Source organism: Porites lutea, chromosome 2 (assembly GCF_958299795.1).
Source record: "Porites lutea chromosome 2, jaPorLute2.1, whole genome shotgun sequence".
Classification (NCBI taxonomy): domain Eukaryota; kingdom Metazoa; phylum Cnidaria; class Anthozoa; order Scleractinia; family Poritidae; genus Porites; species Porites lutea.
The window spans coordinates 19,951,642-19,967,021 of NC_133202.1; the positions used below are offsets into that span (position 1 = coordinate 19,951,642).

At 37.8% G+C, this 15,380-nt stretch overlaps 1 protein-coding gene across 1 annotated transcript in view; it reads right to left on the reverse strand.

Moving 5' to 3' along the window:
* Nucleotides 1-15,380, reverse strand: part of LOC140927970 (cleavage and polyadenylation specificity factor subunit 1-like) — a 69,867-nt gene that overhangs the window by 37,855 nt on the left and 16,632 nt on the right. The window contains exons 15-21 of the mRNA XM_073377674.1: nucleotides 12,853-12,921; nucleotides 7,014-7,094; nucleotides 5,632-5,712; nucleotides 4,197-4,250; nucleotides 3,267-3,374; nucleotides 3,134-3,167; nucleotides 208-380 (exon numbers count right to left, since the gene is read on the reverse strand). Of these exons, the coding sequence (XP_073233775.1) occupies nucleotides 208-380; nucleotides 3,134-3,167; nucleotides 3,267-3,374; nucleotides 4,197-4,250; nucleotides 5,632-5,712; nucleotides 7,014-7,094; nucleotides 12,853-12,921 (600 nt within the window). The remainder of the gene's footprint in view (nucleotides 1-207; nucleotides 381-3,133; nucleotides 3,168-3,266; nucleotides 3,375-4,196; nucleotides 4,251-5,631; nucleotides 5,713-7,013; nucleotides 7,095-12,852; nucleotides 12,922-15,380) is intronic.

Consider the following 15,380-nt stretch of genomic DNA (forward strand, 5'->3'; position numbering starts at 1 on the left):
CCAAATCCTTTAAGTTATTGCTCACTGTGCCAGTACAACTACTTCTTGGCATGAGACTTGAAACTTAAATTTTCTACTAAGAATAAACAGGGAGTAACATAATTATAAAGTTTTTTATCACTTTGTTTACAAGGTATACTGATTGAATATTTTGGCACAATAACAGTCATTTTTTTAAATGATACTGGGTGCCAATTGATTACTCACCTGATTGATTGGTGGCCTGGAAATCTTCACTTTTGGTTCTGAACCCTCTAATGTAAACTCTAGCAGTATAAGTGAGCCGTCTGTAGTCATCATCACAGCATAAGGATCACACAAAGAACACCAAACAATAGATGACAAACCAGCATCCAGAGGGATGTGATACAGCTGAGTCACTGAAATGAAGTTTAAATAAAAGATTGGTCAAGGAACAGTGTATATAAAAACAATCAGTTGAAAAGCACTTTCTAACCATTGAATTATTCCAAAAAAAAAACAATGTTAAGCCTAGTGAATAAGCGAGGAGGATGTTGAGATTGGGAAAAGACGTTTGAACCCATGACTTCTCACAATACCACTCGGGTGCTCTAATTGCTATAAAGAAACTTTACTTTGCTTTAATTTGCTTGCTTCATATGCGTCACGTAAAGTAAGTAAAGTAAGTAAAAGCTTTATTAATGTGTCAATGTATTTTGTTTTCACAACTAATTGGGGACACAAAAATAAAAATTATTTACAAATAAGAAATAATAATAATAATGTATATACAATTAAAATATGTAGCCTGTATAAACTGTATAATAAAACAATAGTTATATAAAAGGTAGTCTCTAAGAATTGCAAAGGTTGCAGCAGCTATCGTTGTTGTTTAAGAGTGACGTTAGGTCTTTTTTCCTAATGTTCGTTTTGAAAGATTCAATATTCGAGGAGCCTTTCAATTTAATATGTAGTTTCGACCATATATGAGGTCCTTGATATCTAAGAGAATGCTTTCCATAGTTAATAGTGTTAAAAGTTGGAATATCAAAATCACTGTTTCTTAGTGAATAACTAGTGCTTTTCTGCTTAAATAGTTCGTTAACAATACTCGGTGCGAGGCCATATTTTACTTTGTACATTAATATAGTGATATCTTGTAGTTTTCGATTTAGTAGCGGAGGTAGCTCTGCACGAACCAGAAGGTTTTCGTATGATTCTGAATGGGAGTTAAATACCAGGGCGGATAAATGTTAGGTGGTAAACCGAGCGCTCCGCTCTTCATTTAATGTGTGATGCGGAGTAGGACTGGCACGAGCGCTCTTTCCGCGCTTCCGGTGCGCTTGAAGGCCGGCGAAAATTTTCCTTTTTGCCAACCGGAAATCCTATTTTCTTTCTGTAATTTCAGGCTACAATGTTAAATAGATAAATTCGTTTCATAAAAATATCAATAAACAGTTTCATATGTTTGTGTCTGTATGCCTCTAAGTCAAACTTGTTGGTCGTATAATGCCAAAATTTGAGTTTTATTTGTAAGTGTTGAATACCTCCTCCTTTCACTAAATATCACCTAATCGTTTTTCACCGTTTCGTTTGCAAAAGCTTAACACTTTTTAACCTCAATTTTTACATATGTTAAAGGGGAATAAATTTTATATAACACAACAAAAAAATAGATTGATATATTTTGATATAGTGGCGTTGTACTGCTTCAAACTTTGGTTCTCAGGTGGAACGCGCCATGGCGATTCGCGTAATGCGTCACAAATCCGGCAACCGCATGTAAACAGAATTTATTGAGGTTAGTTGTAAGGTTTTTTCTCCGTTTTTCTCTCTAAAACAAAACAAGGTAAACAGTAAAAACTGAGGGGAAACTAATTTTGAAGTTTCGAAGAAACAGAAAGACGTATGAGATGTTTTTATTTTTTCAAAATTAAAAAGAAGGACGATGGTGATTGAAATTAGCATCATTTCACCTTGCACGAGCTCACGCATTTATAAAATACACGTCATCTAGTTCTGAAACACGATGTTTTGCCATGGATGACATGGATGAGATTTCCCTTCGTGTTTTAGACAGTACTTAGTTATTTTTGTTTTGGAATAACATCGACACTGGCGAGTAGTAGAACGAAAATATACTTCAGTGGTAGAGTCATGGAAGTAATAAGAGAAACCCTTTAAAATAGATGTTTGTCTACTCTAACTAAACGTCCCGCAAAAAATAGCAACCTTTGCCTCTGGGAGACAGCGTACCGGCACAAAGGAACGAGGAAGAAGTGCAAGAAAACGAATCAAGGGGCCATAATACAATGACAGCGGCAGTGTCTAATGGACAAAACCACATAGCAAGCCCTGACCGAAGTCGAAAATAAGCGACATTTCTAAGCAGAGTCCCAATCCACTGCATCACACCTTTTTGCTCGGACGCGCTCGTTTCACCGCCCAACCGTTATCCGCCCTGTTAAATACTGTTCTAAGTGCGCGTTCTTGAATCCGCTCTATTTTTCTACTGTCAGAAGATCTACAGTTATACCATACCAGATGGCAATATGTTAAGTGAGGCCGGATGGATGATTTGTAGATTATCAGTTTTGCTTTGCATGGTATCAAATTTCGCAGTCTCAATAAGACACCGCCTTTTTGACTGGCTTTGATGCAAATGTTACTGATATGGCTGGTGAAATTAAGCTTGTCATCTATTTCAACCCCAAGTAATTTGATTTGCGAAGTGTTGGCAATGATCTGATCTTCAATCTGCAGGGCCTCAGTCTGTTTATCTGAGTCAATGTTTCCTGGATTGATAGTAAGACACTGAAACTTCTCTGTGTTGGCAAGTAGAAAGTTATCCCTGCACCATGACATGGCTGACTTTTCGTGATATTGTAGCCTGGAAGATGCGATGTTGTAGTCCGACCCTGTTACATATAGCTGATGGTCGTCAGCATACATGAAAAGGTTTGTGTCTTTAACCAACATGGTCATGTCACACAACCTACAAACTGACACATCTCTTTCCAGTACAATGTAGATGATTCATTGGTTTTGACTGGACTAATAATAACTCTAGACAGTCATTTAACTGGTGGATGGTGCTACCCGCAATAAGGAAAACAGGGCAAATTATGGATATAAGTTAGGGATAACATTCTACAAACACCCTGCTTCTCACCTCCTTCTAATAACCTGATTCCTTGGGGGGTTACCTAAGGAAGATAAATGAATGGAAGAAAAATAATGACATGAAATTTAAAAGGACATGAAACTTAAAATCCTCTTCAAAGCCTATGTTTAACAAAGCAAACCTGCAAAATATATTTTCCATTCCCAAGATTTCCAGCAAATACAGTTGGGTACTGTGATGTGAATCCTGAATGATCAAGCTCCATAATCTCTTGTTCTGTTTTCAAAACCTAACACAAAAAATATATTATATATCAATATACTCCATGATAATTAAAACATCGCATTTTTTAAACTTGCTGTTTAATTAGAAAGAGTTAGTAATTGCCATATCATTAGAGGGAGCAGAAAGAAAAATTTTAAGTGTCCAACTGGATTCAAACCTATAACCTCTTAAAAACCGGGTGCGTGTGTGTGTGTGTGGGGGGGGGGGGGGGGTCTATCCACTGAGCTTTGGAGGTTAAAATACTCCATATTTTATCATAATAGTAAGTCACATGCTCAATATGCACAAAGCACTGCCTGTATTACAAACAAATCCTTAAGGACTTGGCTGTCTTAACAATCATACTGGTGAGAGAAATCCCTAAACACACACGGCCGGCCGGGGTGTTAAGCTGTTATTGCAGTTGTGTTAAGGAGAGAGACACCCTGGTGAAAGAGCACTTCTTCTCAAATGCTGGAGATGGGGCTGATAATTGATTACAATGTTAGAAAGACAATTAATTACACATTCTAGGGGATGTTTTCGTGGCCCAAGTATGATGGGCTTGCTCAGAGTCCATAGCATACCCTCAAACCAACTAGCCCATCAGTGAAAAACGATGTCTGCAAATAAGGAGTGAATAGAAAGGCTACGTGGAAGACTGGGACAGTAAAAAAAAACCTTTTGGTTTTGCTCAACACTAGAACATTCTATGAGTGTCATTATTGCAGCATTGTGAGGAGTAAATGTGAAATTAATATCTTTCCATAAAATCATTTAGCACAGAAAAAAGGAGAATGACAAAAAAGCATTATGTTTGTTCAAGGACCTGTGCCTGTTTACATACCATGCTGGAATCCTCTCTGCTCAGCAACAAAAAAGAATGATGGCCACTTCCACTCTTAGCAAGCACAAAATGAAAAAGTAAAAAGTAATTACTTTGTTTGCCCCTTGTTGCTGTACAGCAAATCGAGTGAGTTGAGCAACAGTATATAATCAAGAAAGGCAGAAAAAATCGCAAATTGCATTTTTTTAAATACAATCTGGATCGATCTCCTGAAGATGATGCCACGTGAGAGGGAAGGGAACAGGAAAATAACCTGAAAATTTTCAGGATTGACTAAGAATCAAAGCCTGACCTTGGTGACAACCAGACACAATGCTCTACCATTGACATAAAGAAGCCAACTGGAGAGCAGGCCATTGTGAGTATGTAATATTCCTGATAGTGAAAATAACATGAATTGAAATATATGAAATGAATAGAGCATTGTGTTTAGTCATTGCAAAGGCCAGGGTGTGAATCCCAGTCAAGCCTGAATTTCTTCAGGTTCTTTTTCAATCACTTCCTTCAATTGCGAAGATCATGTTCACTTTCACAAACTACTTAATATTTTAACCTGAAAGCATCGGTAATAAACAGCATAGGCAAGTTTTTTATTAGTTTTTTAAAGACAGCACCTTGTAACGGACAGCGTGCAGCGGAGCACCATGGGTAAGAAAATTTATCATCCACTTATTTTCGATTGCTTTTCAAACTTTGTATTTACTTTTTGAAGTTGAGTAGAGCCCCGATAACTCGAACTCGAATAACTTGAATTCCCTGCTAACTCAAACTAAATTTCCTTTCCCTTGATCAAAAAGTCAACAAAATTTACCCCGATTACTCAAGTTCTTGCTCTTTCATCTCCACTCGGATGCCATCCCATTAGCCCTTCTTGTTGTATAAGGGCATAAACACAAAAAACTAACACTGGTCAACACTTAAGCTTGATTTTAATTGGTGAAACGAACAGATCATACTTAATCATAAAAATGCCTAATCATGTCCCTGTTTCTGAAATTTAACTTGCTCTGTACCATACACTGAAGTGCTGAAGAATCAGTTACTATCAATTTGTCACATAGGAAATTGAATTTTCTAATATCCGCGATAAATCGAACACTTGCTAACTCAATTTGTTTCTCAATTTCCTTCAGTGTTCAAGTTACCAGGGTTCTACTATATCAGAGAATGTGGAATTAAACAATGACAAATAGCCCACCACTGGGCAAACCTTTCTCATGGTCAGAACTTAGAACCTGGAAAATACCCCAGGGGGAGGGAAGAGATGGGAGATGGGCATGTTGGAAATGACTCAATGTAATAAATGCCATACCCTTACTAAGAAAATGATTGCTTCATATAATTATACTGATGCCTCCCAAGCAATCACTATATTAAAGATAATCTAGTATTAAAACTATGTTTTCAAGAAATACTTCAGACAATTTCTTCTAACCTGGTCACCCGACAATACAGTCCACATGTCCACACATCCTGGTAGCTCAAATGTCGTCACAACCTGCGGTCTCACACTTCTCTAAGAAAACAAAACCCACATAAAAATGACAATTCAGGAATTTCAAAATAATTCATAGGCTTTAGCAAGATGAACCAATTTACATAACAACCTCCTCAGAAAATTAATAAAAATTAATAAAAGCTATGCACTTGAAGCAAGAACTAAGGGTTTAGGTGTAAGTAAGAGCACAAAACGTTATTATACATCAAGCAGATAATCTTGTACTTACTATAAGGGTTATGAGATTCACTAAGAATCTTGAAGGACCACATAAAGATAAAAGTAATAATCGAGCGTTACAGTTCAAGCAAGTTTATGCCAGTTACTGAGTTACTACTTATTAATTACCAATCTTACACAAGAAAAAATGTTGGCAGGTAGCAGTATATTTTAAGTACATTAATTTCCACTGTGGCAAAATTTTGATGTGCATACACAAATAAATTTTACAAGCACAAACAAAATAAAGGCAATTTATGAAAGATTACGCATTCAGCATAATAAAACTTTATACAATGAATGTACTAATCACTATCTATCTTCTCATTGGCTCAGAGCCCACAGTAAGTTTTGGAAACCAGTGCAATCTTCAGATTACCCAGTAGTTAGTTATTTGTGAGCAAATAGCTGGCTAATTTGTCGGTTGCATCCACTATGCATAACTGTCAGGAGAAACATCAAACTGTGTTCTACGAGAGAGTGTGTTTGTAATTATTTTCTCAAGCAATAAGAGTTATTAGCCTTAGCTTTATGTTGACCTTGATTATTCTGGATATTGCAAAAACCTCATCCAATGATTGCTGCAAGTTGAACCCTGCTCAACTTTTACATTTATGTGTGGCATTTTAATTTTATGTGCCATGTGTGAATGGAAGCCAGGATGTATAGCCAGGAAAATGGAAGATTTAACAGATCTCATGGACTTATGGTGGGTGACCAGAGAAACCTGCAATCCTACTCTCCAAGTTGCTATTACACATGGGCAGCATATATGTTGGGTTTCCACTAAGAATGAATGAAATACACCATAGAGCACAATCTGTGGGGATTTGAACCATCTATCACTCCTAATCTGATCACAGTGCTGAGGGAAGAGCACTTTGACCTTCAATCAGTACCCTAAACACCTTGCATAGATCTGGCAGCCTGAACTTGCTACCCTTTGGTAACAACCAGCTAGTAGTTATACTTCATCTGATGTACTCCAAATACATTTTTAAGTAGCTATACTTCATCTGATGCACTCCATATACCATGATTAAAAAATTATTGTAAATTAAAGTGAACAGCAGAAAAATAATTGACAACTGATCACATACCTGAAGAACTGACAATGCTCCATTCTTGCCATATCCAGAGCAAGATACAAGTTCTAAATCCCATTCCTTGCCACCAGCAAACTACATAATTATAATAATCATAAATATTATTGTTTTTGCAAATAACACCATGCTATTTAAATTTTTCACTGTCTTGTTCAAAAAATGATGACAAGAACATAAGAGCAACAATAAGGTCTATTTCCCCAGCCTATCAAGATCAAGTTCAATAACATCAATAGAAAACAATCTATGAAACCCTACTAGAGCGGTTTTCACTTGACTGTCGTAAAACCAAAACCAAAGTAAATACACTAGCCAACCAAAGGACGTAGTAAAACCAAAACCAAAACCAAAACCAATCCCAATTCGACAGTCAAGTGAAAACCGCTCTATAACATTACAATTTAAGTAAGTTTTACAATACAATAGTTATGCCAGTTGCCAAACGGTGTCCCCCAAATTAACGCCAAATGTGTGTAGATGTCCTTTCTTTGGTTACTCTATGTTTTCTTTACTGTCCAGGCGTTTAGTTATTTTCAATGGAACAGTGATATTAACACAACAACAAAATTAAATCTATTTTGTGGACAAGTTGAATTTCTCTAAAAGGACATTCAATCTTTGTTTTCCATATTTAACCACAAGTAGGCAGTCATGTGATACAGCTGACTGCTGTTGTCTATTGAAGAATATAACAATCCATACTCAGATGTCTACTTAAGGATGATTTTTGAGCCAATGTTATATCACAGCCAGACTTAAGATAGTGATAAGCTAAAATTTACGTTAATCAATTTTCTGGACCAAAATGAAAAACAAAATGTCACAAAATTACAAAATGGTGGATGCAACATACCTCTTCCTACAGACAGTGATGAGTCATGTTGAGCAAAGAGAAAAAGGCAATATCAACAGTTAAAAATTAAATGTGTCAAAGAAAAAAAAAGAAAGTGAACAGTTCATACACACACTTTTTAAACAATAGTCATTATTCTAAGAAGTAAAGTCACCTCTCTCAAATACGGACATCTTTAGGACCTGCACTATGGGTCTCTCTTAGGGAGATGTCTGTCTTATAGAGAGTCAACTACAAAGAGTAAACAAAGGCAGGGACCAACTCCAGGTGTCCTTTCTAGCTAGGTGTCTGTCTTATAGAGGTGTCCATTACGAGAGAGTTGACTGTATTTTAAAATATGACATTGATATGCATGATGAAAATTATGATTATTCTGACACAATGGCATTGGGAAATGCTGTGACTATAATAAATTAGCCCAAGGGGTCCCAAGAGTGCAAAGCTATCACATATGCACATATGCACATTTCCTCGTAATACAGGGTGTTTCAAAAGTTTGTTCTTATTGTAAATTGTATTTTTCGCAAAGCATTTAATGCTTCTTCAGGCAAAGGTATGAAATTTTTCTAAATAACCGTTCAAAGCAATTCCAAACTAAAATTTGAAGAAAATATAATATTTTTAAATTTTTGCCCCAAATGTGCATGTATGCGAGTTTTTCCCCGCCATATTCTTCCTGCCCATTTTGTAGGTTTTCTTTTTTCGTATTTTTGCCGTGATCTTTTGTTTCTTCACTCTTTCGCAAAAATGAAACCATACACTGTTTGTGCTACAGCTCAGGCATCTATTTTTATGGTATAATTTGTGGCCATTTAGTCAAAGAAATTGCCAAATTGTTGAAGACGTCTGAACGGCGAGTGAACAGTTGGTCAAAAGTAAAGACGTTAGAAGACAAACGAAGGAAACTCCAAGGAGTAGATGACTGTTTTTTACAAACTGAGTGAGAAATGTTATCGAGAAAGCTGTAAGTATGTGCGTAATAATTCAACAAGACTGAAAGGTAAAAAAAACGTCAACTTAACAATATCAAAGTTTCGAGCACAACGGTAGGGAGATATGTGACCATCAAAGGTTGGAAAGTCCTGAAGAGGGAAACAGTGGTGCACATCACTACTAAACAAAAACCAATAAAAACCTTGTGAATTTATTCATGGAAAATTTACAAGATTTTCATACCTTATTCACCAGATTTTCATGGCCAAAACTAAGGGTATTTTCATGGGTTCAACCTATAAAAGTATGATTAAAAAAGCCACGAAAATACTTTGAAAAATTCACAATTAATGGCCCATGAAATAGTTTAGATTATAAGAAATGCAATGAAAAACACATGAAACAGCCATGACATTTTTTTAATGACTCATGAATTTGACTTGTTATGGGATTTTCATGGTGTTCAGGAAAATGCTGTGAAATGTATCCAGATTTTTCATGGTGTGCAAATTCATGGCAATTTAATGGGATGGAAAATTCATGGGTCATGTTTATCCCCTTAACTTTTGAAACACTTTTGAAACACCCTGTATACAAGACATCTATTATCTAAGAAGGTATGAGGAATTTACTCTTACTCAGGGCTGCAAAACTTTGAGTTAACTATATGTAAAAATTGGATATCAATTTTGTGGTATCCTTTGTTACTTCGCATGCATTCTGTACCTATATCATGTGATGATTACCATTAAAAACAGTTCCAACTATCATGGCAGTGTGTGCATAGTGTATATTACATTGGTGACAAGAAAGAAAAATACATGCTGCAAGAAGAGAAAAATCGACAGAAGATCATGATAAACAAAAGCAGAGCAGGTGAGGAAGCCAACGGAGAGGATACTAGTGAGATTAGAAGCCAAAAAGAAAGAGGAAATTATCAAGAGCATTGGACATTGTAGACCTCACGTTAGAGAAATAAAAAAGCCAAACAAAGGAACTAATAGCACAAGCAACCCAAGAGAAATTCAAGTCTCAACTTTCGGAAAATCACTTAGATTAAACTCGTTCAAGATTCCGGACAACCCCTTATTAGAAACTGGCCGAGCATGGCAAACATGGCGTGAAGACTTCAAAGAAGAAACAGAATATTTTGAAATCAAGGCTGTGAAAGACAAAGTAAATGCGCTCAAAATCTACGGCGACAAGAAATCTAGAAACCTTCCAGACACCGCTCCTGTTGAAGACAACAACGACTAATAGAAATTATTCCGGAAACTCAACAACCACTTCTTACTGTAGAAAAACAAACAGCATGCAAGATACACGTTTAGCAAACAACGACAAGAACCGGGAGAAAGTATCTTAAGCTACACAGTGCAGCTACGCGAAAGATTGTGAATTCGGCCCCCACACCTACGATAGGATCCTCGAACAGCTCATACAAACAATCAAGGATAACAACCTTATCAAGAAAAGCGTACAGAAGAGGTGGATACTTGACCAGTTCCTCAAAGAAGCCAGCCAAAAAGAAGACATTAACCAGCAAGTAAAAGACATGAAAAAAGATTACAAAATCTCCAAAGTGAAACCTCAATGGGGAAAATCTCAGAGAGATGCTAGAGGGGGTGCAAGACACCCAAGCTTACTGAAAAAGAAACCCCCACTGCAAGAAAAGTGCAAGCAAGAACACAAGAAAGAAGAAAAAAGCTCCAAGAATAGCTGCGAATACTGTGAAAAAATAGGACTCCATTCCCCCGGACGCAGCTGCCCAGCTTATGGACAGCATTGCCTGAAGTGTGGTACATATAATCATTACACAACATGCTGTAGATCAGGATCGGACAAGAGACAGGAGAAAAGCAAAGAGCCACAAAGAGAGAAAGTCAATAAAACAACTGAGGGAGACACTGATGCAGGCAGCGAATCAGATTGCAAATACCTTCAGTAGACAGCACGACATGTCTTACATTGAGCCAAGAACATGAGATCAGGTAGAACTCAGGACACTGTTCTTATCAGAATAGGAGACAATGACATGCACATAGAACCCGACAGTGGAGTAAGTGTGAATGTGATGGATGAGTACCACTTCAGAGCCCTAGAACACAGATCAAAGCAAATCAGAGAACTAGATCCAAGCAAAGACACACTGAAGACTCTCCAATCTGATCTAGTAGTTTAAGGTGAATTTCATACAACAATTCGAAACAAGACTCGAGGAGCAAAAAGCAAGTTCTTAGTGATTGAGGGAAAAATGGACTCTCCTGCACTCCTGCACTCCTAAGCAAGAACACACTGATCAAACTGGGAATGATTAAGATTGATCCCGATGAAACACTTAATGAAACCAATGAGCTTAGAATCAAGTCAGTGAAGCCGCCAGATGACATTGAAGCATTACTCAGTGAATAGAATGATACATTTCTAGGGATAGGATGCTTCCAAGACAAGAGTACAAGCAAAGAGATAAAAGTCAATCCAGAGATGGATCCAGAAGCTGTTCCAGTAGAACAGAAACCATGCACAGGTCCATATCATCTGCAAAAACCCCTCAAAGAATGGCTTGAGCAGGGACTAAAGGAAAACATATTTGAAAAAGTCCCAGATAGAGAAACCATCATAATTATGGTGCTCACCCTTAGTTGTGCAACCTAAACCCAAGTATGCTGATATCAAGAATGAAGAATTAGAATCTCAGATGATCAGTTTAAGCACTGATATGCGAATACCCAATGAAGCCATGAAACAAAGTCGATGTGTCCAGTCACCAAGAGTTGAAGATTTTACCTACGCTTGCATGAGTGCAAGACCTTCACAAAATTGGACTTGAGACAAGGCTATCACCAACTGACACTAGACCCTGCCACAAGACAGGTAGCAGCATTCAGCACACCCAGGGGAAATTACAGACCAATGAGACTAGTATTTGGAGCTAAATCTTCAAAAGGTGTATTTGGTGAAGCAATGTTTAGAGCCTTCAGAGACATACCCCACTGCCTGAACCAAAGAGACAACATACTCCTTGGAGGAAGAGATGTAGCAGAACACAAAGAGGTACTGAAGACCGTCCTTCAGCAAGCAAGCAACATGGAGTAACAAGGAAAAGACTGCCTAGAGAGACAGAATGCAACACAGGATATGCTGCTGCATACAGATCAACCCAACATCCACCCACGGGAATCACCCCTTATGAAGTAATGAGAGGAGCAACCATAAGGACCAAGTTGGATTATATTCCGCCAAAAGTGCAGAGATCTGAGAAGATCAACATCATAGATGAGAGAGATGCAGTGCACACAGCCACTTCAAACTTGTAAACACAGTTATCAACTCCGCAGATGACCGAGGGATCACTGAAGCAGGAGACCAGAATGAAACATAACAGCTGACCCAGGCCGGAGAAGGTTACTTTATTTCCAAGATATGTTGAGAAACCATCAATCTCAGCAATGGGAGAGGGGAACAAGAGGAAAGAACAGTCAGAGGAGCAGAACCAAGAGCAAACGGAGACAGGAAGTGACCAGATACAATCAAGCAAAAACCAGACCGAAGCAGACCCAGAATCATGCAGACCCTAGAGAACTAGACGGAAACTCTTAAAAGACTATGTACTAGCCTAACAAGAGACATTGCCTTAAAGCATAGAAACCTTATTTTTGTTTGTTGTTATTTCAGACTATGCTTGAGCAACACACTTTGTAATGTTGGAGAGGGATGTGGTATCCTGTGTAACTTAGCATGCATTCTGTACCTATATCACATGATGTTTACTATTAAAAACAGTTCCAATTATCATGGCAGTGTGTGCGTAGTGGATATTACAAATTTATTATCTAAGAAAGTACAAAGTATTTATTCTAACTCAGACCTGTGTATAATATTGAGTTAACTGTATCTACAAATTGTGATCCACTTTTCTCCCTCATGATACCTTTTAACTTCTCTATGGGACCTGTGGACCCCATTGTAGAAAATCCTGGTAAGAACACTGGTGTACCAGTATTTTTTAGGTAACTTTTACTTTACAATATTAAGAGTGTACTATACCGAAAGAAAAGCAGGCTCTCCCATGCCAACACATGTACAAGGTCCGATGTTCAGCAAACTGTCACACACCTAGTAGAATGGATTGGGGGCAACATGCTTAGAGTTTGTGAACAATATATGTTTTAAAATTACCATTTTAATGTTGTAATTATTGTCTTCAGCTTTTTCTATTTGCCTCAGCTAATATCAATGGAAACATGGTTTAGTCTCGAACGCATCAAATCAGGGGTGTGTCTGCACTGAATACTCTTTCCAAACAAATTTTCTACCACAAAAAGAATTTATCAAGTGAGAGCTCTCAGAAGTTTAACAGATGGTTACCAAGTTTAATGTAAAACCTCTATTATCAGAAATTCAGTGACTGAAATTACAACACCACTGATGACATGACTGTTACATTGATAGGAGTAGTTTCTCTAACTCATGTACAAATTAGATTTTCTCAATCTGAAATCTGTGAAAAGAAATGGCTCAGTCAATTCCAAGCAGGCCCATCAACCCACCCTGTTATCTTGTCAGTCCTGGTGGTGGGGAATTTGTCAGAAAACCTCTGCCTGGGGGTGGGGCATTTGTCAATATTTCACTTAAAAATATGCCTACTTAGATAGATAGCTATAGATATTTTTATAAAGAATATTGTTAATACATATACTTTAAAAAGGTATGTGAGGATTTCACTCCATCACCACCCTACTCCAGGGTTTTCAGTAAGAATTACAGTAGCAGGAGAAAATTGTAACATTACAGGAGAATATTTTGAAAGAGGCTCCATGTCTGCACAAAATGTAGTCAGGGTATCAAACATTAACCCAAGAATTCTGCATAATAAACGGAGAGTTCTCTGATCTCCATCGCCTGCGCGCAAGCTCTCCCAGGGCGCTCTGGCACCGGGGCGAAAAAGGATGGAGAGCTTGCAGTCACGTCTCAGTAATTTGAATTCTGCCTCCAGTACCCCTGTGCCTCCCCGTCGACAATGCTGTCAGTTTTGGCCAATCAGCACGGAGTGGAAATGAGCATCGAATGCATGTAAACAAACAAAGAAACAGTGTATGAAAGGTAAATTTCCCACTAACAAAGGAAGCCCTGAAAGTACAGCCACAGGGAAAAGATGAAACGCCAAAAAGTTGTCAAGTTCTCATTTTCGTAGGCAGTTTGTAAAAGGTGCCAGATCAAAAGACGAACGTTCCAAAGGTGGCAAACCACCCCTGGTACCTACACCTCAGCCCTCAGCATTGAGACAGCAACATATTTTGCAAACTTTGTGGCGTACCTTGAACTCACAGTATTCTTACTCCAAAAGTGTTTTGAAACAAAGATGCCCAGGACAACTAAATAAACTGAATCTCTCTCCTGATATTAACAAATTGACAGGAATACACCAAACTGAATTTATCTATTGGATAAAGATAAGATGCCAAAATAATACATATTTTCCCTATGCTACAATATAAACTCTACCATGTGTCCTTTTCTGTGTACTGCAAAGAAGCTAAAGACACCAGCAAATAACCCAGCTATAGTGTAATGTTTAAAGAGTTACATCTCTGAAAGAGATCTTCTTGTTAGAGCAATATGTTAAAGGTTTTCAAAGGTTTCACGCCAGTGAAGGTGTCTACCCTGTTAGCCTGCAGGCAAGCTCTTCCAGGAGGAATATTACCTGATCGCCTGATTAAAAATCAGCCAATCAGCATGTCGCATCCCATTCTGGGACAAAAATATTCAAATTTATGAGAGGCAATGCAAACTCTCCTTCCCCTCTTCCCTCCCCCATCCGCACAGCCCCGGGACCCCCAGGAGAGCTTGCTTGCAGGCTATGATTTCCAAAGCCTAATGAACACCCCGTACCAGATGGTAGTTTTTGCATCTGTCTAAGAAATTACTTTCTGCCTTTCTGATCACCTTGCACAGAGAGGAAAAACAATCAATGCATGATTGTTTGAGAGTTTAAAGGAAAACACACTTTCTTTGTGAGCACATGGTTGAGGCAGAAAGTCCTAGAAAAACTCTGCGATATATTTGAAAGCTAACATAAACTTTGTGTTTTGAGTGATCAAAGAATAATATTATTATTAATGCGTTCATGGAACGATTCTATCATGATGAGAAAATACTGTCTCACGTTAAGCTTGTTGTTTGTTTGTTTATTATTCACTATTTTAAAAACCTGCGAAAACAAGGAAGGTATTATTAAAATCCTAGTGTGTAATTGATAATCAGATCAATGTGACCTTTCTTGCAATATTTTTTATAATTATAACTGTTGGTAAGGAATGATTTGCAAACGGTGCTGCTTCATGCGTTTTGATCAGATTTTTACAGATTTCCTTTAAACATGCCAATTGCAGCTTAATTACTGGAAAATGCAATTTTGGTGTTGTCCCAGGGTGGGGCATTCGCACAATTTTAAGACCCACAGTGGGGCATTTGCAGCTTTTCCAACAAAAAATTACGAAATATCTGACAAACGCCCGGGAGGGGGGTGGGCGGGGGATGGGCATGCTTAGAATTGACTGAGCCAAAAATCTCAG